At 47.5% G+C, this 24,803-nt stretch overlaps 1 protein-coding gene across 5 annotated transcripts in view; it reads left to right on the forward strand.

Annotated features, from left to right (window-relative positions):
* CDON (cell adhesion associated, oncogene regulated) overlaps positions 1–24,803 on the forward strand; it is a 58,069-nt gene that overhangs the window by 470 nt on the left and 32,796 nt on the right. For 2 of the 5 annotated variants that reach the window (XR_009489313.1, XM_059867024.1), the window contains exons 2-6: positions 19,175–19,311; positions 21,340–21,612; positions 23,111–23,257; positions 23,548–23,691; positions 24,422–24,709. Coding sequence is in view for 4 of the 5 variants with exons in the window: in XM_059867024.1 (XP_059723007.1) it covers positions 19,236–19,311; positions 21,340–21,612; positions 23,111–23,257; positions 23,548–23,691; positions 24,422–24,709 (928 nt within the window). In the remaining variant the exon portion in view is untranslated. Of the gene's footprint in view, positions 1–5,562; positions 6,029–9,032; positions 9,271–9,904; positions 10,050–19,174; positions 19,312–21,339; positions 21,613–23,110; positions 23,258–23,547; positions 23,692–24,421; positions 24,710–24,803 lie in introns of those variants that run through there. The other 3 variants (XM_059867026.1, XM_059867025.1, XM_059867027.1) reach the window with 3 other exon arrangements.

A 24,803-nucleotide genomic window follows, 5' to 3' on the forward strand; every position in this document is an offset into this window, starting at 1 on the left:
TCTATTTGTCATTTAAACGCTGCTCTGCTTGAAGGAGATGCCGTAGGGGATGGGTTTGGGGTCGCGTCCAGCCTCTTAACCGCCTTAAAATGGTTAATCTCAATGTTTTTAACCTGTAAGGTCACTTTTCTCTGCAATTAGAGCGGTGGAAAGTCAGTCCCTAAGGCAGGAGGTGGTGTGTGATGCCTGAGGTCTCTGGCTGTAAAGCATCCTGACATCTTATCTCTGTTATTATTATTTTTATTGCATTAAGCTGCCTACCTTCTTAAAGCCACGCGATTCTTGAATTTTAAATTACTTTCCCTTGCTTTATCTGTCTCTTTGCCAAAAACAAATATAAATTATATAGTTCCTGACTTCTAATGGAAGAACTTTCCAGCCGTCTGTCCCATGCTTCCAACACTGATGTTTTTTAAACCAAGAGGGATGTGTTTTTCAGCCGTGACACACTGTCGGGCAGAAAACAGGCAATGTTTATTTTGCTCCCGCCTCGTAACTGTGTAAAGGGTTGGTGAAAGGGTAAATGTGATGGCTTTATGTAGCTTTTTCTTTTTAATTATTATTTTACTGCTTTCCCCAACTGCCTTGCTGCCTCTGGGAAGGAGTAGTCGCGCCGAGTCTCTGGCTGTAAAGCTGTCAGCTCTGAAGGGCTGTTTACTCAGTGAGTTGTATCTTTCACACATGCACCAGAAATACAATTTACCAACCCAAACACCAGCCCCGGTCACCGAGGTTACGGGCGGCGTGGAGGCTTTGCTTCTCTGGGGTTTAGCCTTCGTGGCCCGGCGCTTTCCTTGAACAAAGCAGGTAATCCTGGGGTGCCGGCTGTCCCAGCCGAGCTGTGTGGAGCCCGTTTGCTTTTCTCCTCATCTCCCCCGACTCGGATGTTTTGACAGTTGCGATTTATGGGATGTACAGCCTGCCCGGAGCTGCTTTAAGGAGAAAAAGTGCTTTTGTGGTAGCGGTTGCTGCGGGTGACGGCCAGCTCCTTCTATATTCCAAAAATTCGCAGTGAACGTTTCCCGGCACAATTTCTTAACGCTTTTCTGTTGAACTTGATATTATTTGCCTTAATTACAGCCAGCATGCTTTTGTTCCACCAAATTAAAGTAGGTGTCGAGAGCATGAGTCAAACACATTGAAACCAAGCCCTGCTTTTTCGAAGCAGCTGCAAGCCTATCTTGTGGGGAGGACTTGGTAATGCTGTGATTAAAAAGAAATAAATATTTTTGACCTGTATTCGCCTTTCCATAAGAAGAGGGAAGCCTCTGACTGGCTTGGTCTCCATCCCAGAAAATCCTCAGGCTTGTGGGGAGACCCATGACTGTTGCTCAAAGCTGTTGAAAGCTGGACTCAGATAGAAGGTGGGATCCACTAAGTTACCTATCATATTAAAAGGTTTGGGGTTTTTTTCCTCCTCAAGGGGTAGGAAGTGAGATGGGAACTACTGCGGTGTGGAGGGATTAGTAACTCACCCGAGGATGAGCGGGATGTGGCTTTGTCGCCTGGATTAATGTGATTTACACCCTTAAGCTGCTCCAAGTGCTCGTAAACAGCCGTGCCCGTGTGTGCAAGGTGAAGTGTGGGCGGGCAGGCTCGGGTACACCGCGGGAAGTAGCTTGAGGGGCTGGTTTTTGCCGTTCTTCATGCAGTCTTGGTGATTTTTCATCCTTATTCTCTAGTTCTTTGCCCTCAAACCCTGGCATAGTGGCAGTGGGGTTTGGGCTGGTCCCCCTCTCTGCCCCCTCTGCTGGATCACTGGGCTGCTCTGGTGCTAAAATTCTTGGGTTTTACCCCAAAACTGAGGAGGGGGAGGATAAAAGCCTTGCAAGGAGAGGCCTGACTGCGGGGCAAGTCCCACCAGTGCTTTCATTATCTCAAGGTGTGCTGTAAGCCCATAAACGAGGCTCCTGCTTACTTTGGCTTGCTGGTGTGCCAGAGGAATAAGGCAGCTGTGCTCTGACTTCAGGTGATGTCACTTGAGGATTTTAACTGTCAGAGCTTAAAAATACCCTGGCTTGTTTAAAGACTGCTTCTGCAGATGTGGAAATGGGGAAGCAAAGCAATGGATTGTGAGTGCACAGCCACGTCAGGCTCCAGCATCTCATAAATCCCCCTCTGCCTGTCCCACAGCAGAACTGCTCTGCCTGACGAGGTCTCAGGTGTACCATGGCCAGGACATTAATTGGTGGGTGCTCAAGATGAGGCACTGCCATGAACTGCAAGACCAACAAAGTCTCAGTGCCAAAAAACTAGCAGGGAAACATGATAATTAAGTAGTTTTGTGAATAAAGCTGTTTTCTGATGCGATGGTACAGTGAGCAGCACTTTCTCCTACATGGGTGTTGGTGTGACTGGGTGTGTACAGGACCAGGTGCTGTGATTTCAGGTTGTTTGCAGGGCTGGGTGTGAGGAGCTGTGGGTCAGGGGCTGATCTCTGGGTGTTTGTATGTGCACAAAGAATGAGCTGTATTGAGAAGGTTCCCTGCTGGTCATATGAGCTGTTTCTAGTTCTGTGTGTAAAAAGGCATTGAGCTTCACCTGAATTTCCCATATCACCCACCAAACCCGCTCTTCACACCTTCTCCAAGAGCTCCTTTACCTCCTCTGTTTCTGCCAGGCCTTTGAGACTGTGGTGGAACACCTCCTGCTCTGCATCTCCCTTGTTCCCATGTCCACAGATGTGACTCTGGAGGGGTTTCATTGCAGTGCTGTGGTCTTGGCACACAATCCTATGCAAAATGACATGGGAGTGTGGTGAACCTGTTGGTGAGTTTCCACGAGGCTTCAAAACTTTTGGTTTTGTACCAGAAGCCCTGAGACTGAGTGGGCTTTGAACCACAAAGCTACTGGGATTGGGCATCCCAGGTAATGGTTTTTATGGAATCGCTTTAATCAGTGACTCGGAAATTGAACATCTTTTGTTAGGCAACATCTCTTTAGTATGAATTAATTGATGCTGTAAACTTGCCCTTTGTATGTAGAGTCAGGTTTTTGTCTCCTGCCTTGCTTATGAGCTGCTGACTAGTGAGTGGCTCCCTTGAGCTGAGTCCTGCCCCTGCCTCCTCACTGTGTTGATCTGCTGTCAGTTATCTATTTTTTGGTGTTTCAGTGGGCTGGGGAGCTTCAGAGCCACTTGCTATCTGCAGCTGGGGTGAGACTGAGCTAAAAACCTTTTTTCAAGTGGAACTGGTCAATTTCTTGGAAATTTCCTCCTTAAATGGGAATTTGCAGCTTGCCTTGCAATCCTGACTCTTAAAGCTGGTATTTGGGCACCAAACTGGTGTTCTCTGTCCACTATTTTTGCTATTTTGACATATTTTGTTAATTTGGACCTATTTTGTTGTTTGGACTGATACTTGGTTGGTTCTTCCAGGTGTTTTCCTTTTCCTACTCACTTTCTGCTCTCCTGGAGGCCTCCCTGAGCAAACCCTGCTATTGTGTGTCCCCTTGCATCATTTGCTCTGGGATGGTGTTTGTCTTTAGCAAAGTCAGCAAAAACCTCTTTGCTGTGTTACTTTGGCTAGTGCGAGGTCTCCAACTATGCTGGCCCAAGAATTTCTAGGCTAGATAGTTCCCTCTGTGTCTATCTGTGTATATGTTCACTTTTTTCAGTTGAGTGTTCTTCCAGTAATTTCCTTGGTAGATGGCTCAGTACAACTTCCAGGGCTGAGTGTGTCAGAGTTTTCCACTTGAGTTCCCTAGCTCATTTCTCCCTTTCTGCTGGGGATGATGATTCTCCAGTGACAGTCACCACTTTAGGGGAAATGCTTGTTCAGCCCAGTAAGGGATTGAGCCTTGTACATTCAGACCACCTGCCATTTCCATTAAGCCCATACTCATTCTTTCTGTGTGAGAAATATCTGCTGTCTTTCAACAGGAGGGAAAACAATCATGTAAGGTGGGTTGTTTTCCCATTTTCCATACCTATGAGATGTCTTGGAGCTCTTCTAGCCAGGTGGGACTCTATTTTTTTTTTCTTTTTCCCCCTTTTTTCCCCCTTCCCCAGCTCCTTGGGCGCAGTTTCACGTTACAGCTCCATCTGAGGACTCGCTGCTGCAGGAGGTGGCAGGTAAATTCCTGCCTCTTCCCTGCTGCAGGAATCCAGCACTGGAGCAGCTGCAGGGGAGTGACTCCAGCTAACCCTTCAAAAAAAAAAAAAAGTACCCAAGCCTCAAACTTTCCTGGATCTTGCCCCGCAGTTAGAGTTGCTAAATCTTCCACTTGGATGATTGGGAAGGCCCTGAGGGGCTGGTGGGGGGATGGCCCCTTTTGGCAGCACTGGCTTCTAAATTGGCTGTGCTGTCTCCTGATCCTGTGTGCTCGCTCTGCTGCTCAGCCAAGGGTGGGTGCCTTGCAGAAAGGGAGGGGATCTGGCCAGCTCCCTCCATCTCCTGCCTCTGGAAATGCCCAGTTCAGCGAGTCCAGAAAAGCTCAGAGTGAGCAATTCCCTAAAGCTCAGAGTGAGCAAGACCAGCTTGGCTGGGATACTGCCATCAGCGTGGCAGCAGGGGGGAGCTGAACGTGCCAGGGAAGGAGAAGGAGACCATCCCTTTGGCCATGGCTGAGCTGAGAGGTGAAACCACACCCCTGATCACGTCTTTGATTTATACCCTGGGTTCTGCTGTTTAGCTTTCCCCACAGACTCCAGCCATTGAATCTGATAATGAACCAAGTGGTTGAGTCTTATTTGTTTAATTCAAAGAGAAGTTTAATGCTTCCTTCCTCGCAGTGAATGGAGGCTCTGCCTTGCAGCCCATGGTTTTCTTTGCAGTGAACCTATAAAATACCAATACAAGGACTAAAAGGCTCGAGCTGTAAGCAGCTTGTCATTGAAACAGTCTTGGCAAAGAGGCTGAGCACCACAAATTTATATTTTTGGAGGGGTTCACAGGTGTTTTGTCTCTGCAAAGGTGTATGAGGGTTGGGTTGCCTGTCTAGTATTCCTTGCCAGCTCTCCTTCTGTGTGCTGGTGAGCCCTGGGCATCATGGGCTGCCAGCTCCAGCCAGAGGGGAGCTGTGAGGAGCTTCTTGGCCCCCCCTTAATCTTAGATGAAGAACAGCCAGATCCTGAATGTCTCTGTAATCGCTCTGTGGCATCTGCTGAAGCACCCAAGTACAGACATGCTGGTGATGTCCAGCCTCCTGGAATTGCTGTTATATTCTCTGTAGACACCTTCTGTCCAAGTGCAGCTTCTAGCTGGAGATGTTCCTGCAGGGGGATGGGATGGCACCAGAGGGTTTTGTTTCCCAGTCCCTAGTGAGTTAAAGAAACCATTTATCTGGGTAAAAGGCCTCACTCCAGAGAATCTTGCAATAAATTAATCTTTTTTCCATGCCAGTTTGGATGGTAAGGACGCAGGTGACTGGTCTTCTCCTGGGGAACAAAAACAAAGGAAGGGGACAGTTCATGTGGCCCCTTCTGAAACAAACAGTGATTGTTTGAAGTTGAAATCCCCAGCTTGCTTCCAGATCAATCCACTTGAAGTTACTGTAGACAGGTGGTATGTTTTCAGTTTTTAATTTCTTTTTTCTTTTTTTTTTTTTCTTGCTTGTTGTTAGTGGAGAGCTGATGGATCGGCCCAAATAAGGCCATGAGAAAGGCTGGCCATTTCCAGGAGGATCCACAGACAGTCAGTGCATGACTTGTTGCCTTTATCTCTGAGATCAGGAGATTCCTTTGCAGTGATGGATTAATCCACCCTTGAGTGAATAATATAACTGAGAACAAGTAGGAGCCAGCGCTCCAAACAGATGATTTGTTCAGTACGTGTGTGCCTCCCCTCCCCCTCTGAAAAGCATCTTTCTTCACCGTTTCATTCTGCCTGTTGAAACCTCACAGCAACCTGTGTCTGCACCAGCCCCCGGCCCGGCGAGGGCCAGGATGGGGCTGTGCCAAAGGCCTCTGCTCCCAGGTGCAGGAGAGGATAAACCAGGATGGAGAGAAGGTGTCTGTGGGCTGCTGGGGCTGTGATGTCACCTGTCTGCTCTGGCCATGACATCACCTGTCTGCACGTTCTGGCTGTAGGTGAGTGTTGGTGCTGGCACCTGCCCGGGGTGAGCTTGCACAGCTCCAGTCCCTCCCTGGCAGTGACTGTACCCCAGTGTGAGGCAGCAGGCTCTGCATCCAGAAATTGTGTAAAGGAGCTGGAATGCTGGGGTTGGGGGAGTGAACTCACTGGGCACAAGGGGATGGCAGTGGGTGGCTTTGAACAGAAAAAAGGTATTTAGGAAGATTGTTCTTCAGTTGTGCCAGGGCAGAGCTGTAACTCATCAGCAGAGCCATGGCTTCTGGAGCTGCTTGTCCTGGAGCTGGACACTGAAGGCTTCAGTGACATGTGGGCAGCCCTTGTTAGCACAGCCCCAGTAGGAGACAAGGCTGGAAGGGAGTTGTGCAGCTACAGCAGTGGAATTCATGTAGTGAGATCTGTTATCATCCCTGTGGATGCACTGGAATAATTCTTTGGCAGCTCGTATGCTGGGTCTTGTTGCTTTAACATCTTGGAATGCATCAGGAGCATGGTCTGCTCCTGTTGATAGGCTCAAAGAAGGTGTGAGATGCCTGGGGCTCCTCCTGCTCAGGGACCCCCTAGGCAGTCACAGTCTTACTGAGAAAAGCTTCGATAGCTCAAGGTCAAGTTGGTGGAAGTCCCCAGCTTTGGGGACTTTTCCCCAAAGCTTTCCTTGCTTTTCCCCACAAGCTTTCCTTGTGTCATGAGTGCCAGTAGCCTTGCCTTGATCCCATGCTCTTGGGGTGTGGGATTGGAAGCCTTGGTGGTAGCTTTCAGCTGCGTTTTGGAGAGTTTCTGTGCTCTGTGGGGTGAAGATAACATACTTGAAATGGCATTCTCCCTTTGGAGAATGGGCTCTGCTGCTGTTGGCTGTACATAATTTCTGGGAGCTGAGGAGTTTTGCTGTGTAATGTTCCAACTCCATGTAGATTAAATGTATTGCGGAGTCAAAATAAACAATAGCATGTGGTTTTCCTTTGTTCCCCCCCTCTTCCCCACAATAAGAGTTCACAAAAGTTCTTGAATTAGGGCTCTGCGTGCCATACGCTCAAGCGTAGGCTCAAATTTTCATAAAGCTTGCTGAGGGCTGTTACTGCTGGGGAGCACTTTCTCCTTTGGGATAGCTTTGGAAATCTCTGTTTCTCAGGAGCTTTTTCTGAAGGTGTGTTTTAGTGCAGCACTCGGATACTTGTTGCCTTAAATGCTTTGCAGTGACAATGTATTGCAGCTTGATGGAGATTTGAGACTCCTCTAATAAAATGCAAGAGAAGGAGGAAAACCCCGAGGGTTTTTTGGAACAGAAGATGTTTTCTGTTCCTGCCACTAATCTCTGTTGCAGAATGAAATAGGAATGTATACTTTAAATCTCTGTCAGGGTGTAGAAGGAAGCTGGCAACGGATGTAATCAAAAATGTTATTATCAAAACTCTCTAAGTATGTTGAAATTTCAAACTTAATGATATAATTTTAAATTCAGCTATTCAGACTGAGGCATGGTTTTGGGGTGCAGATTGCCCTTCCAAATTGTGCATCGAGATGGACCAGAGAGGAGTTAGGAGCAGACTGTGGGTGGTGGGTACTGCAGTGTTATGGCTGGAGTCATCAGCCCTGTGATTTCCAGTGACTGGGGTGGCAGCATTAAATTGAGGTGTGGTTTTCTAGATTAAGGACTTTGTGGCTGAGCACTTAAAAAAGGGTCCAGTTTCCAAGTTAGCATTTTTCCTCATTAGGCGTTTGCCATGGCTTGTACGTAACTAGCACATGTAGAAAGTGTACATGTTCAGAGTTTGTCTGAAACAGCTCTGGGCACAGTGAACATAAGGAAGCACACCAGATCTGATGTGCAGCAGCAAAGACTCTACCCAGTGCAAGAGGAGACTTGAAATAAGGGAACTGTGCAGCCTTAGACTTGGAATAAGGGAACTGTGAGTAACCTTCACCCTTGTGACCCTTCAGCCTTGAGTGGAGAGGCTACAGGTTGAGGATGCAGAAGAAGCTCAAGTCCTTCTCTGAGCCAAAGGTGTGAAGCTGTTTATTTTCACTGGGACAATGTATATATTGCAGGAGGCAGATGCTCGCCTGCTTAACCCAAGCACTCTCTGCTTATCTGGGCTCTGGCGAGTGTACAAGTGTTGTCCCTTCTAATCCCCCAACATTAAACAGTCCAGGCACCTTTCCCTGGCTGAGCCTGGGACTGCTTTAAAAAACACACAGAGAGAAGCCAACAAAAAAAGAAACATTTGCTTTCTTTGCCAAGTTCAAATGAAGACTAATGCCGTGGTGCTGCTTAATCTTGTTTTTCTTGCTATCTGATGGATGCTAACGTGGGATGGAATCAATCCCGGCAGCCGGTTATCTTTGCAGGGCCCCCATGTTGCTGAGCTCGGCATTAAAGTCTCGTGGGGGAGTTGATTTGCTACGAAGAGTCTGGAAATTTCTTCCTATGTGGTGAAGCTGTGGCTGTGGCATCCATCTTCCTTTGGGAAGGTGTCTCCAAGAACTGCCAGCCTGCTGTTGGATGTCCAAACAGAAATCCTGTTCGGCAGAGCAGGATATGTCTGAGCGAGTGAGAACAGGGCACAGTCAGGTGAACCTGGCGGAAATTTCTCCCTGGTCCCTGTGATGAAACTTAACTCCTTTCCTATCAGTTGCTCGTGTTTGAACTGGTTCTGCTGGGAACAGCTGCCATGGCCCCGATTTGCAGGAGGAGGTTTGGGCTCTGACTCGTGACCTGCCACTGTGAGGGTGCTGCCCCGAGTACCCCCAGCCCTGGGCAGGGGTCCCTGCTGCTGGCAGGACTGAGCTGGCAGCCTGGGCTTGGCTGCAGTGAGTGGAGCAGGAGGGCTGCAGGAGCCAAACCCTCAGGCCAGAGCTTCATGATGAGTGCTGCCTCCCTCCCTCGGATCAGCGCTCTCCTTCGCTCTGCTGGCATGAGGAAGGAGGCGGGAAGCTACACCGGTGCTGGGTTGTGCAACACCACTGAGCAAAGCCAACCCAAAGCCTCCCTCTCTTTCCCCTGTGTTCCACTACCCCTCTCCTTGCCTGGGAGCCAGGTTGGTTTCTTTTAGCAAACCTGGCCTGACCAACACAATTTTTTCATTTCTTTTGCTGCCGAGCTGCTGCTTTTATCTGGGCCTGAGGCAAAGGGGCTCCTTTTGCTAAGCAATATTGTCAGTTGTGTCAGGATTCCTTCCCTCGAGGTGAAGAAGTGCAGAAGTGTGTGTTTGCCAGAGAGCTCGGACTTCAATTTTGAAACCAGGTTTGGTCTTTTGAGCGTGGGGGAAGGGAGGGGAGGAGAGCAGTAAAACTGAATTACTGTAAGGCTGGAGGATGGATTGTGTGAAGGCTTGTTTTAATCGGGGGAGGAAAGGCCGGGGTCTTTCCTGCTCTCTCCCTCAGCTGTCCCTGGTTAGCTGGTTTGCTTTTTAATAAGCATTGTTCTGCCTGGAGCCTGGGTCCAGCAGCAGGGAGTGTTGGCATTGCCTGTGACAGCGTGTGGACAGCTGTAACAAGGGGGGAAGCAGTGACTTGGAGTGCAGGGCAGCACTTTTGTTTAGAAAGCAGAGCCCAGATGGGTCTGTTGCTCCAGTCTGAGCACAGTTCCAGCACAGTGAATTCTAAGGTGCCTAACGACTGGGCTGTAACACAGGCTCGGCTCTCCGCTTCCAGTGCACCTCCCATATCCTGCAGCCATGAGTTCACAGGCTCCTAATTGCCTATGATGTAAGACAGCAGTAGATGAGGTTGCTATAAATTCTGGCTGCAGGTGTGGATTTAATGGCTGTGCTTCCCTTTAAGGGCTCACGGATAGCATGGATCCCTGCAAGTTACAACAGAGCGAGTTGGACTCGGACTAGCACAGCTAAAAGAGCCCATTTGTCTGCGTTTTTTAGAGCTGTTGCTTGCTGGAGGCTACCAAAGGACGAGGTGTCAGTGTTCATCTGGAATTGCCTGAGGAATGAGCTCGCTATCCTCTAACAGAGCTCAGCCATGGTTCCAGTTCTTCCATCAATGTTCTCTCAGGGCTAAACCACACAGGTGAGAGAGTGCCACTGGAAGGGGACCTTTAGGCATCCTGTGTGGACACAAACACCTTTGTCTGAGAGTATGACAGCTTTTTCTGATGACCAGAGCAAGACTGTGGTTCTTCTAGTCCTTTTTGTTTTTCATTCATGCTGGATTCTGGTTTTAGAAACCACAGACAAATTATAATCATGGGTGATGGTCCTTGACATGCACAATGCAAACTTTTTGGAGGGAAAAAACCACCCCCTGAGGCAGTTACTCCAGCTTGATGTGGTGTGTGCACCTGTAGCTCAGATAATTAGGATGGTGAGTTCCCTAGTTCCCTTGAGAAAAGGGGCATGGCTCACTTGGAGTTTGGTTTTGTATATTTTTCTTCATTTTTGCACACATTCTTGCAGTCCAGGGTTTATTCAACATACCAGGGTGGTGCTTCATGAGTTGAGCTGAGGCCTCACGCTGTTCAAGTGCTAAGTTCCTGTTCTTGGATGTCCATTCCCAGCCCCTCCTTTGGGCTCGTGATCCAGGACTGCATGGGGAGCTGAAACTGCTCCCTCATCCAGGTGAAAACTGAACCTCATTTTTTCTCTGGCTGAGTTTTCAGCTGGATCTGCCAGCAGATCTGACTCACTTGCTGGCCTCAGGATCCCTGGTGCAGATAGGAGAATGCAAGCCAGGTCCTGAAGGAAGGTGTTGCTGCCCTCCTCGGCAGCAGCCCATCTTTAAATTGGCTGAAAAACTGGTTGCGAAATCTCATTCTTGCTAAAAACCAGAGCTGGAGAAGTAAAGCAGGCGCCTCTCTCCGAGGCTGAGGCCAGCCCTGAGGAAGGAGGGGAGGGGGTGTTGGCCCAAGGACCCTTGGAGAGACATGACTGAAGGCAGCAGAGCTGTCACAGGTGTCCCTTCAGTGGAGTGGCACAGGTGTTGAGCTAAATGTGGGGAAGAAAATGGAAATATGAGGCAAAGTAGTGCCGAAGCAGGAGAGATAAAGATGGGGGAGATCTGGAGGGGCCTGGAAGAGCAAAGGGTGAGAATTTTGTATGTATTTGGCCTACTGTGATGGAACTGTTAACTAATGATACCCTTAGCTCCCTTGGGGGCTGAAAGGCCTGATTTAGCCATTTAAGCATAATTGCAGCCCAGCAGAACTATGTATCAGGCTAATGCTCTGTTCTCTGGCTTCCCCGAGGCCAGAGGAGGCAGGAGCCATTCCCACTTCATTAGTGTGGCAGCAGGGGGACTGTCTCAGCTCCTTTGCAGAAGTTTATAATAAAATTAAACTAATTGTTATGCCTGTTTGTGGAGAAGAAAGTGTGGCTTCTGGGATGATTTATTTATTTTTCTCCTGATGCCTGTCTTGCTGTGACCAGTGTTGGAATGGCAGGATGGGAGCCCCAGCTCTCCCCCTGGGAGCACAGATGTGTCTCAGGAGCAGAGTCGTGATTTGGGAGTGTTTTCATCCGTGTGTGCTGAGGCACAGTACACAAACTGTTAAATTTCCTTCCCTCAGCTCCCAAATCCATTCCTCCAGTCCATGCCAAAGCATGCGTTCTTCTATCAAGACCATATGTACGCCAGGACCAAGGTTCTAAAGTCAAGGTGTTTTTGAAATATTGGAGTGTAAATTAAGTATCTGAGTAATCTTAACTGTCTTCTAAAAAAAAAAAAAAATCTCTATCAGCCTCGCATATAACTCAAAAGATTAATGGAAGGCTAAACTTTGATCCAAGTCCAACAGCTGATACCAACCATGAGACTTTCCAGGCCTGAAATCAAAATAGAAAAATCCAATAAAAAATACCTCCTTCTCCATCTTTCAGGCGCACAGCCTCTTGGCCATGGTTTGGGCTAATACTGCTATTCTTCCTCAGTTTTGCTTAACCTCTTCTTGTGTCACCTTTGTCCTGTGCCACTGGACCTCACCTAGAGCATTTTGAGTAAATTAATGACTATATTTAGGATTTTTTATAGCTTGGTAGGAAACACATCTGCCTGATTATTGAGAGACCAGCAGGCTGTGGGATCCCCTGTCTTCTCTGGGGCTCAGTCACTGTCTTGTTTGCTCAGCACTGTTTGTTTTTCCTGCCATCTGCCACCCGAGCAAACACTTGCTCTGTATTTTGACAAAAATATCAACTTTCAGGTCTTTAAGGTCCCTTCCAATTCAAGCCATTCTGTGAACAGTGATGTGCCATTAGAAATTGCTGCACAATTGATAAGGGACTTCAGCCCCAGAATTGTTCTTTGGATTCATCACTGATTCATGGGGGGTTAAATTGTGTGAAGCAAGAAAAAAGCTCCATGCAAGGCTGCTTATAAAAAGATATGTTACCTAAAAAGAGGTAAAAATACCAATTGAATCCTTAGGTGGGAATTGTCATAGGAAGCACTTGGATCTGGCCTAGCACTGGTGGATGTGGGTGCCAGGCATGGGTATGGGCAGAAGTGTGGAGGCATTACAGAAATCCAAGCTGAGGATTGCAAAGTTTGAACAACTGTAATTTCTCTCCTTTATTCAGGAGATCCTTATCCTTCTGATAAGGATCTGGAGAGTGCACTTTCATTTGTTTAAAATGCAGTAAATAAATATGAACAGAACATCAAAGGATGCTTTTTCTTGTTATTTTTGACTGCCTCTCCCCTCAGTGTTTCTGTGGATTCTTTGGTGTCCGTTTCATTGTGTTTTGACCCGTTTGTGTCTCTCATGCTTGGTTTATAGGGTTACTGTCAGCAAACTGATTTTTCTGGGGTTTTCCTTTTCACATGTTTTTTTTGGGCATTAAGAAAATCCCGGGTGTATGGGACTGTTTGGTAGAGTTCTGCGTGTTTCCTAAAAGCACATGCAAAATCCCTTTGAAAAATGTAATTTTATTGCTTACACTCACAAAATCCTTTCTTTGGTGATGCCATAATTCCAACACAAATGCTTAATTACGGTATTTTTTTACAAAATCCCCAACCCTCTGTAGCTGCCTGGCTCCTTATCTCCAGCACTCGGCTTCCTGTGATTTAGTAGCACACAAACTGCAGCTCCAGTGCTCGAGGTGGAGAAGGGTAAAACGGGAGCACTTGAATGTTTTCTGCCCAAGCTGTGATTACAGCCCGGCGTTTCCCGGCGCTCGAGCCTTCTCTTCGGAGTGTAATTAGGAACACATTGATTCTTATTGCAGCTGGCAGCTGCTCGCTATTGCCTTTTTCAGCTTCTGACCCCCATAGTCCCGCTGACCTTTCCTGGGGTTAGTCGTAGGCCCTTTTCATTGTGATGGGCTCGAAGTGGCTCATGTGGAGTTGATTATTTCCTTGCTTGTCTGGCCTTTTTGGTGCCATAACTCCAAGTCACTTCCATTTTTTTCCCCTGCTTTTGGCTGACCACAGTGAAAGGAAATGCTTTTGCTGGCGACAGGATCGGTTTGCACGCTTGACTGACTCGATTGAGACCCTGAAAGGGGGGGAGGGGGATGGTAATGAACACTGTAGGTGCTGCATTTGCTTTTTAAAGGTTGATGTTAATGATTGAGTGGTCATTAGGCATTCATAAAAATGAGGCTTCGGCCGGCTCCGTTGCCTTTTGGCACTCCGAGCCGCGCGGGTTGGCATTAGGAGCGCGTCTGTCGCATCCCGCGGGCAGCGGTGGCTTTGGGAGCGGCGCGGTGGGTGCGGAGCGCTCCGCTGTCCCCTGCGCTGTCCCAGCCCCGTCACCTGTGCGGCCCCAGCGGGCTGTCCCACCTCCGGAGCGCTCCGCTGTCACCTGCGCTGTCCCGGCCCTGTCACCTGTGCGGCCCCACCGGGCTGTCCCACCTCCGGAGCGCTCCGCTGTCACCTGTGCTGGCCCAGCCCCGTCACCTGTGCGGTCCCACCGGGCTGTCCCACCTCCGGAGCGCTCCGCTGTCACCTGCGCTGTCCCGGCCCCGTCACCTGTGCGGCCCCACCGGGCTGTCCCAGCCCCGTCACCTGTGCGGCCCCACCGGGCTGTCCCACCTCCGGAGCGCTCCGCTGTCACCTGCGCTGTCCCGGCCCCGTCACCTGTGCGGCCCCACCGGGCTGTCCCGGCCCTGTCACCTGTGCGGCCCCACCGGGCTGTCCCAGCCCCGTCACCTGTGCGGCCCCACCGGGCTGTCCCAGCCCTGTCACCTGTGCGGCCCCGCCGCGCTGTCCCAGCCCTGTCACCTGTGCGGCCCCACCGGGCTGTCCCAGCCCTGTCACCTGTGCGGCCCCACGGGGCTGTCCTGGCCCCGCAGTGCCGGGAATAATCCGGGCAGGTTCGCCCGTGAAGCCGCGGGCAGGCTGCCGGTGGCTGCCGGGCTGGAGCCCGCTCCTCCCAGCCCCGAAAGCTAATGAAGTCTATGTGCCAGCTGTTACACTCATTTTGCCAGACCCCAGGAGGACAGCATGAAGACAGTCAGTGATCAAAGGCTCTGGAGATCACTGAGGAGCCGAGCGGCAGGAATGTCTGATTGCTTTCTCTTGGAATGCCACAGGCTTCAATACCTCCTTTTTTTCTTTTTTTTTCTTTTTTTTTTTTTTAAGGTGTCTTGGTGTGAGATTTAATGATCTAACTCAGCTTGCTCACGCTGAAGCCAGAGTATTTTACTTAATTCAAGGGGTTTCATTTGCTCTAAATTTAGGTGGTTTGAAAATTCGTGGGGTTTGTTGTACTGATAGCAAGTTAAAATGAAATTTTATGTGGTAATTCTAATAAATGACCTAGGGGGGATAAAACCAATTTGCTGAGCTTTGGGTGTTAAATCATATATGACATTATAAAGTGAGGTGGGCTAAATCAATTTTGATTTGATGCTGTTTAGGAAAAATGGGAAATCTGTGTATCCAAAGCTGGTACACTCCAGAGGGCTGTCACAGTGCAGCTGGTGGGCAGTGCTGTCCCTGAGGCTCAGTCACTTTTTCCTTGGGCTTCTTAGCAAAGGCTGTCAGCTCCTGGAGGCGGAGTGGGCAACCTGAATAACTCCCTCTGTTCCCGAGCGTGCTGTTTCCTTCCTCCTCCTTCTGCTCTACCCAACATTTATAGTACCTGGAGCATTTGGGTAGTGCAGAAACCCTTCCTCATTTAGCTGTTCCTCGTGGAACAGCTCACTGAAGGTTGGGAGAGTGATGGAGTGGGAGAGCATCAACACATTGAGGTGGAGTGGTGGCTGTTGGGAAGGGAGGTCCTGGTGGTGTCCTGCCAGCTGGTCTGTGATGGCAGGAAGATGATTCAGGGAGCTAAACCAAAATGGGGATGAGATAATGCTCTTTTCATAGTGACTCTGCACTCAGCTGCAAGGGTGGAGAGGAGAAGTTTACAGTCCAGTAAATAAGTGGGGCAGGATCTCAGCTGTGATTGGAAGAACATGGGAGCTTGACACCATGGGAATGCATGGAAAATAGCATTTTGTCATCTTTTAGAGTGTGAAACCTTATTTGGGGGCAAACTTGGGTAGGAGTGAGTTAATTTGGAGGTGAGGGTTAAGTTACGGTGCCAGGACTGGGCCTGTGGGGCTGTACATTGAAGACCACTGGTTTCTGGAGAAGCAGTGACAAACATGAAGCTTTGGGAAGGGACTGGAGGAGGGTCACTGCCAGGGCTGCAGAAATCCCGGCTGCTCTGGTGCCTGTGCCTCCCCATCTTGGCTCAGTAGGGTGCTTCACTGAGCCCATGGGTTGCTCTCTGGTCCAGGGTGACCCATGTCCATCCTGCTGAGGTCTCCAGGCCACCCCAGTTGTTTGCCAGCTGCCCTGCAGCATCCTGTGTGCCAGGCTGATGTGCCATTCTGGTGTTGGGGACAGCCCTGCTCCCATGCTGGGAAAACACTGTTGAACTGTGCCTTCCCCTCTGTTTGCTGCTGTTAGAGGTGATGGTTTATTTTCTTGCCTGTGCAAAGCATTCCAGAGGTTGTGGGGCTAAAACTGGGAGCTGCTGGACTCCTGTGCCCACAGCTCTGTGCTGAGGGGTTCCTTTCATAAAAGGTCTGTGAGAAACGAGGCACACAGCTAGAGTTGTGTCATGTGCAGAAATACTCCATCTTACTAATTAAGTCCAGAAGTAGCAGGCACACGTTTCTGGGTGCCTCTGTGTGTGCAGCATGCTTCCCAGGGGCAGGCATCCACTGAAATGGTCAGGATGACCCCTCCCCCTGACACAGGTCTGTTATCTTCCTTGTTTCCCTTGATCCATGAGCAATAACCTACTTTAGAGCTGACAAGGAGGTCAAGTGCTGCATGAAGATAACTGGAGGATGACTTTAGGTGAAGAGGTCTGGGTGGAAGTAGGAGAAATGTGGCCTTTGCCATGCTGTACCTTTCTGCTGGGCTGGAGGGATGGCTAGTGAAAGTGAAACGTACATTTTCCTGATCCACAAAAACTATGTCTAACTCTATTCAACCTTGAATATTATTTATATGAACAACTCCTCTTTTAGTTTAAAATGCTCAGACAGTGACACCTCTTACTAGACAGTGACACCTCTTCTATTTGATCCACAAGTGATGGAGGTACATCCTTCAAATCTAGGAACAGTGGACAGTGGGCAGAGTTGTTCTGAGTAGAGTTCATCTTGGAGTCTAGGGCACTAAAATGGAGTCACACCTAACTGAGATGCTCCTCTTTCAGGTCCCAACAGGACCCCAGTGACTGGTATTTGCTGTCAAAATGTCCCAAATTTGCTGTCAAAATAACCTCACAGGGTTATTGAAAAGATGGCAAAGGGGAAGAGTCATGTTTTTCCATCCCTAGGGCTTTTTTAATACAATATTAAAGAGGCAGAGTTTCTCCATGGGATTTCTAAAGACCAAAAGCTATGAGCTGTGATCTTGCCCTCTTCTCTGTATTTAACAAGGGGCTTCTGTGGTGTCACCATCTGCAGAAGAAAAAGAAAGAAGCATTTTTGGGTTATGTTGTGTTGCTGGATCTTATCTTCCCCTGTGTTCCCAGATCCATCAGTGAGCAAGATGTTTTTGCCATCCCTTCAGAAGCAGAAGTTGAGAAGCTTCATTCAGATGCCCGAGTGTTGTTGCTGAACAATCCTACTCCAGTTAAAGACAATATTTTTCCTTTTTTTCCCCCCAGTCAGGGAACTTTGGTCTTTGTGGCTCGCTCTGTGTACTCACTGCTTTGCAGTTATCTTACCACTCCACAAGACTGCAAAAGCCAAACTGGTAGGTCAGAAGAGGAGTAGCTGTTGACACTGGCAGTGAGGAACATGTAAGGAGAAAGATAAACAGAGGGAAATCAGAGCCTGGATAAAGTAGATCTCCAAAGATAAAGTTTGGTTAAAGATAATGAGCTGGCCTTGTTTAAAAAGACAGCTGCAAAATAACCCAGTAGCTCCATGTGCTGGGGTTAAAGTTGACCCAGAATATACGTTTCATTGCTTTTGATAAATAAATAGTGGAGGGAAGATTTGGCAAAAAGCAACATTGCCCCCAGCCCTCTTCAGCAAAGTGTTTGATGTTAACAAGTTCTCTGGGTGTTTACTTTGTCCTCTGCGTGCGCTGGTGGAGCAGCGCTCCTGCCCTTGAACCGAGGGAGAATTCAAATAAACCAACCCCTTCAGCACAGCTGGGCTCTTCTGCCATCTGTGGCTTCCCAGAACAGCCCTGGCTCGCCTTGGGAGCCAGCCTGGGCCACGGGATTGCTGGGTCTTCCCAACAGCTGAAATAAATTTGCTGGATCAGATAAAACTGCCCAGAAATGGGAGCAGAACTCGACAGCATTTCTTGCCACTCTCTCAAGCTGTCAGTGTAACCCAGAGTGCAGTTTGTGGGCAGAAGTGGCAGTGAGCAAACGGCTCCATAAAATCCAGAGTGATTATTTAATTATGATTGGAGGCTTTTCCTGATGCTTCATTTGCATATATACTTTACAGTGATGCTGTGATGATAAAATATGGTTATTCTTAAATAAACCACAGGAATAATTTTGCTGTTGTTATCTGGATCCAGCTTCTTGGAAAGCAACTGGCTCTATGAACACTCAATAAACTGGGACTTATTCCTACCAAGCATGTGTATTGCTGCACTTGTTTCTGTGCTGAAGTAAACTCCCAGTTATTGTGTGTGTGTTGGATGCATGTTTATATACACAGATGATAGATGAGATGTTTAAAGTCTATGTGGAGTGTTATCAGCAGTGGAATTGTATGGCCAGGCTGATAAATGAAGTAACTGTGCTAAATGAGCTCAGATCTTATCCATCATAGCATTACGCAAGGCCAGTTGGACATTTACATGAATGACAGCTGTGGATTTATTGTTTTCTTGGAGAAACCAGTGTTTGATTGAGACTCAGAGTGTCAGAAACACCATTCCTGAGACTCACCTGGGGCAAGTTCTGTTGCTGGTTCCATGATTTAGTTTGTATCTTGCTGGTTTAACAATTTATTGTAGAGTCATTTAGTTTGGAAACGACCTCTGGGATCATATTTAGTGTTTTGCTGGTTTAATGATGTAGCTTTTATTTTTGATGATGAAAGTGAGATCTCACATAGCTGAATGGTCATGTGTAATGTGCCAGGGAAAGGACTGCTCTCTCTAGAAGCAGCTACGGAGATAAAAGTGGATATAATGCATGTCACAAAAGGATATAGGAGAAAGCGCTATTTTTGGGGGAATATAAATGAGAACAAGACTAATATTGGTGTTTTTTCATTGCTATGTTTGTCTGTAAAGCCCAGCAGAAGGAGCCAGCAGATGACAGGTCTGAGTGAGCAGGTTTAGAGCAACAGAGAGAGGTAGCGACATCCCGGCAGTAGATTCATAGAAACTTGTAAAACAAGTGCGGCCTGATGATAGATGGTCAAATAATTATTGTTTGCAAACAATATTATCTCCAATAGATAAGCTGTTTACTTTGGACTCCAGCTCCTCTGGGTGGAACGGAGTCTAATTTATCAAGGCAGAGCGGTTCAATGCGGATGCCTCATGCCCCAGCTGTGGAAAAACTCTTACATTAAGAATAGTACTTGGAACCACAGTGAAGTTCAGCTCTAACTCACTTTTACAGATGGTTTCTATATTGCAAAGAATATTAGCTGTTTCCTGGTTGTGCCTTATTTTTTTCTTTAAACCCCAAACACTTTGTTGTAAGAGAGTTAAAAGACAAACTCCTGAAACTCACAATAGATATGTGCCTGTTTGTTTTGTAGCTGTTTCCGTGCCTCATCTTAGTCTGGAGCTTTGGGCTTTCAATTTGGATAATCTGGCGCTATGCATCCAGCCCCTGGGCGCTTCCAGGCACTGCTCCTCATCGCTGCCACCGGCCTTGTCACTGTCACCAGCACAGGTAAGGCCTTGCCCAAGCTGGGGACTTGAAAGGTTTTGGGGTTGAGCTCAGACTTTGGAACAAACAACGCTTGGGAGTGCATTTCAAAGTAGCCAGCTTTAATGGATATTGTCAATAAGCTGCTTTTAAGGAAGCGTGGAGCACTGAGACACAGCCTTACACTCAATATGACTTTGCTTGTGAAAACTTGGCTCAGGAAAAGCGCCAGAACATGGAAGACTCTGGGATACGTGGGTTTGTTCCTTGGGATCTCCATGGATTCAGCTGGACGCCGGTTCTGCTGCATGCAGTGCATCTTGTGTTCCCAGGGGTTGGGAGGGGTTTGGATTTTCAGGGGGAGAGGGGAATCAGCCCTTTGAAATCCGAAAGCTGATGCGTGGCTGCAGTTGGAACAGCTCTGGTGTTAAAAAAAAGAAGAGGGATGGTTTTAATTGACACATCTGCTCTGTGTAGTCAGCTTGTCTTAACGTAACCACACAAAAAAGAAGCTTTTACTACTTTTAGCACTTCATAGCCAATCGTTATGAGCAAATGGGATAAATTTTATTTTTCAAGCAGTCATAGGAGATAAATTCCAGCTGCAGGGTCACTGCTACCAATTTTGCCTTTTACGCGAAGTGCAGTGCTGGTGTCAGAAGTGAGGGCAGGGGCAAAGATGAAAGTAGCAGTATGATTTCATAGCAATTGGTGGCAAGCAAACTGAAAGGTCAGTGCTTCCTTCTTATCCCTGGAAATTCAAACTGAAGTCATAGAAAAAACAGTTTTCTAATTAAAAGCTAAAAATGGACATCTGGAGTCCTGCGAAATGCTTGGATACCATTTTTATGGATTTCATCTTTTTTTGTTAAGTGAAGCCACACTTTAATTTCCAGTTTTATTTTATGTTTATGCAGATAGTTTATGGTTCAGTTAAAAATGTGCAGTTTCTCATCTGAAACTCATAACCAGAGCTGGGATGGACTGACTTGAGAAGAAAAGCATGAACCCAGGGCCCCACCTATAAGAAAACTGTCTCTGACTTGGATGTCATTTAATATCATCTTGACCCGTACTATCTGGAATTCCTTAGATCCTTTACAAAATGGAAGTTGTTTTTCCCTGCCAATGTGTCTATTTTGAATTTAGTTTTTTCTCCTAATTTATATTACTAACCAATTAAATATTACTGGTGTTAATTGCCTTTTGCTTGCTTCCTTCATGCAAAATCTTTAGTGGAGAATTCAATAGAAAACAAATGGAAATACTTCCCAGTGTTTCATTGGCCAGAATAGGAAAAAATCTTTTCCAACAAGCAGGAATTTTCTTTTGGCAAATAAATGGATTCTCATAACCGAGTTCTGTGGAATTGAACCTTTTATTTATTAGCAGCTCTTCCTGTTTCTGTTCATCTTTACTCAGTAAAGATAATGGATGCTCAATTCATCATCCTTGTCCTGATGAAGTCCATGTATTTGGAATTAGCAAGAGCCTTTGCTGTTCGTCCAGCTTTTTTTTATCCGGCTATTTTTAATTAGTTCTGCAGACTCAGAGACGGTTCTGTGTAAATACCTGGCAGGCTCCTGCCATTTCTAGCATTTTACAAGTCACGTCCGGGCCTGCTTCATATGGGACAGATCAGCTACAGCTGCGTGTTCCTGTGCTCCATCTCTTCAGGTGACGGCTGCTGTTTTCCTCTGGATAAATCCAGTGGGATTGCAATTTTTGCTGGCCCTGGCAAGCGTGACGCCTGTGCCTTGTGCACACTTGGGGATGTGCCTCCCCCTTACTGCACCTACCTCCATTTAGTTGTTGTTACCCCCTTTGTGGGGTTTGAATCTTGACGTTTTCCCAGTGTTTGAGAACGAGCAGGAATCTCTCCTGAGTTCCTCTTGCCAAGGAAAAGACAACACTTGCTTGTGTATCACTCAGAGTTTAGAGTCCCTTTATATGGTGAGTCTTTCCTGCCATTCAACACATTGTTAACCTCCTCACCTGTGTCCATGCAAAATTCTGGTCTCTAACTCAATATATGTATATTTTTCCTTTCAGATATAACTCCCCATTTTATTTCTGAACCCTCATCTACTGTCCAGAAGTCTGGTGAGCCCGTCCAACTCCGCTGCTCTGCCGAGCCCTCCACAGCTCACATTTCCTGGCTGTTTAATGGGGAGCCTCTGAGCAGCAGGGTGGGAGAGGTGGAGATGCAGGCAGGATCTTTGACAATCGTGTCCCTGAGCCCGGCGGCGTGCGGGCGCTATCAGTGTGTGGCGAGCAGTGGCGTGGGCGCCGTGCTGAGCCAGCCGGCCACCGTGTCCATGGGCAGTAAGTTCATCTGCATTTCTGTTCTTTGCTCCTTGCCAGTTCTCAGCTGGCTTGTATGGTTTGTTCTTCTTTGACTTCATGAAAATGTTCTGGGTATTTTTCCTCAGCCAGTACATACAATATGATGGATTGTACGCTTCTTGCCTTTTTTCTTAATTACATCATCTGAGACCTGTCAGGTGATGCAGCCCTGGAACAGATTCCCCAGAAAGCTTGTGGGTCCCCATCCTTGGAGGCTTTTAAAGCCTTAGCTACACCAAACCATACCTGATGGATTCAGTTTTGGTGTTAGCCTCATTTCGAGTTGAAGGACCTCAAGGGTCTCCTTCAGCAAAAACAAATGTTACTCAATGAAATAATACTCATTTCCATGAATTGGCCTGAAAATACAAGATTCCCAAATGCTTCCCTTCACAAAGTATGTTCAAGGAGCAGCTGAGCTGCCACACCATTGTAGAAGTGTGCTTGAGAGCTGAGGAGAAATCTGTGGGAATTGTTGACTGGGAAATAAGTGGGAGCTGCAGATCTTCATTTTCATTTGATCTGATCAAGCCAGCGTTGATGTTCTTCAGGTGAGGACAGTCTTCTCACCTCTTAGGGACAGCTTCCCTTCTCTTAGCTGCACTGGCTCTTCTGATCAGTCTTTGCCTTGATGCTTCATCTGTAAATTGTGTGACCTCCAGGGATTTGGAAGAGGAAGGACAATGTCTTCCGCATGGAAAGGAAAGTGCAGTGCTGAGAATGGGAGTACAATATTCCTGCATGAGCGTGGTTTGTCTGCTTGGGATCTGTGGGCTCTCTGAATCAGGTCTTTGTCAAGCAGAGTTTGAGTGATTTCTCTGGAAGGGTACCTCATCTATGGAGCATGTCCAAAATCCCCTTGGGAGGAAAATCTCTTATAAGTGTTTTGGTAAAGTACTGACCCATGGCCAGTCCCTCTCAAGAGAGCTCCAAGGGTGGCCAACATAAGAAAACTTCACAGCCTTGAAGAAGTTGGAACATGGAGGGAGTAGAAGAGCAGCTTTCACACTTCCATCCTCCCTTGCAGGTTTTGGCAGCAGCACACAGGAAGGTGCTGGGAGCTCTCTGCCTGCCTCATTATCATCCCAGAATGACAATTCCATGTTTTTATGGACAGGCTTCCTGCTGTCAGTGTGAATTGTCTTCTGTAGTGCCCGCAGAGTGTGTGAGGAGTCCTGCAGCCTTTCCAGTGTCTCTGCTGGCTTTTCTGGGAGCAGTTGAGGGGATGTAGGATTTTTTTTTTTTCCTCACTGTTCCCAGGTAAAAGCTTTTTGTAGTAAGGAAGTGGATAAGGAGGGTTTATGGTGTTATATGGGCTGCAGGATAGACCAGGCTTGTTGATGTGAATGTCCAAAAGCTTCAGCAGAGAAGATACTCAGCATGAAACCAACTGTATTCTAAACACAAGCACTGAGCTTACTGTCCTTCCCCTCTCCCAAGCTGTGGCTGCTCTTACCCTGTTCCCAACTCTCTCCAGGTTTAGGTGACTTTGATGCCTTGGGGACAGCTGCTGTTGCAGCAGAGGAAGGAGGCACAGCTCTCATCAGGTGCAAGGTGCCAGAAAGTCACCCCAAAGCACAGGTTCGCTTCCAAGTGCGGGGGAAATGGCTGGAACAATCAACAGGTGAGGTGTTTTGTGCAATATAAATATCCAACAAAAGCTTGTCTAGAGTTTTTTCTTTGAACCTAAAGGAAAAAAAACTCCTCTGGAAAGTTGCAGAACTTCCTGTACAAATTACTTTATCTAAACCTACCCTGGGAAGTAAGTCCCCTTTGCATGGTGATTTCTTTTTGATTCTATATTTAGAATAAAGAGGTATAGCTGACAAATTAATTTTAAAAATTACAAAAAAGGAAGACATCTTTTGAAACAAAATTAAATTTAATCCTCTTTTCACCTCCCCCCTTGTTCAGACAACTACCTAATTCTTCCATCTGGAAACCTGCAAATTTTGAATGTATCTTTAGAAGACAAAGGATCCTACAAGTGTGCAGCATACAACCCAGTTACTCACGACCTCAGAGTAGAACTCACTGCACGGAAGCTCACAGTCACACGTGAGTATTCAGTTCAGCTTTCCAGAATTAATATAGCTCAAACAGAATAAATAACATCCCTTTTCCAGCAAGGGCCTATCAGTGCCTCCAGCACCATGGTATGTAAGATCTCTCCTGCATTCTTTGCACATTCAGTTCTTATTTCCCCTCACTGTGGAGGAGCAGCATGACTGCTTTTCAAATCCCAAGCAGTCACCTTTGGAAAGGGAATACTGCTAATACTTCTGTCCCCAAATCTCTTTTGGAGCAGGACTTCTGGAAGTGTTACAACATTGTGCTCAGTCCCAAGTGCAGTGTTTGAAAGACGTGGAGGGGGACAGGGAATGGGATGGGAGGGTGTGGTTTAAAAGCTTGGTTGGTTTCTCCTGCAAGAAAAAGCTAAGAGAATTGGGATAGTTCAGCCTGTAAAACAGATGGTTTAGGGGTGACCTAATTGTGACCTTCCAGTACCTGAAGAGAGCCTACAAGAAAAATGAAGGTAGAGCGCCTGGAGTGACAGAACGGGGGGGAATGGCACTGATAGAGAGTAGGTTTAGATTAGATATTGGGTCCCTGTGAGGGTGGTGAGACTCTGTGAGTCTCTCTGCCAAGAGAAGCTGTGGCTGTCCCATCCCTGGAAGTGTTCAAGGCCAGGATGGACAGGGCTTGGAACAACCCAGTCTAGTGGAAGGTGACCAGAAGCCTAAACCATTCTGTGATTCTATTCCACGATTCACCTCCTTTTCTCCAGGCCCTTCTTCAGGTGGCTCCCACATCCTTCACCCGCTGGCTCCCCAGAGCCTGGCAGTGCCCCGGCACAGCGCCCTGACCCTGGAGTGTGTGGTCAGCGGGGCAGCTCCAGCCCCCATCCGCTGGGTGAAAGACGGCCGCGACGTGCCAAGGACAGGCAGGTGGAGGCTCCTGCACTCCCACCTGGTCACAGACAGGCTGGAGCCATCAGATGCTGGGAATTACTCCTGCTTGGTGGGAAGTGACTCTGGAGCAGTGAAATATGTTAACTATTCACTTACTGTACTTGGTAAGAATTAAAGACGTTTTCACATCCAGGCAACAAACATACCCTTCATATACCTGCTGGTTTTGGCATCTGCTTCCAAACAGCCTTGCATTCT

Source organism: Haemorhous mexicanus, chromosome 24 (assembly GCF_027477595.1).
Source record: "Haemorhous mexicanus isolate bHaeMex1 chromosome 24, bHaeMex1.pri, whole genome shotgun sequence".
Taxonomy (NCBI): domain Eukaryota; kingdom Metazoa; phylum Chordata; class Aves; order Passeriformes; family Fringillidae; genus Haemorhous; species Haemorhous mexicanus.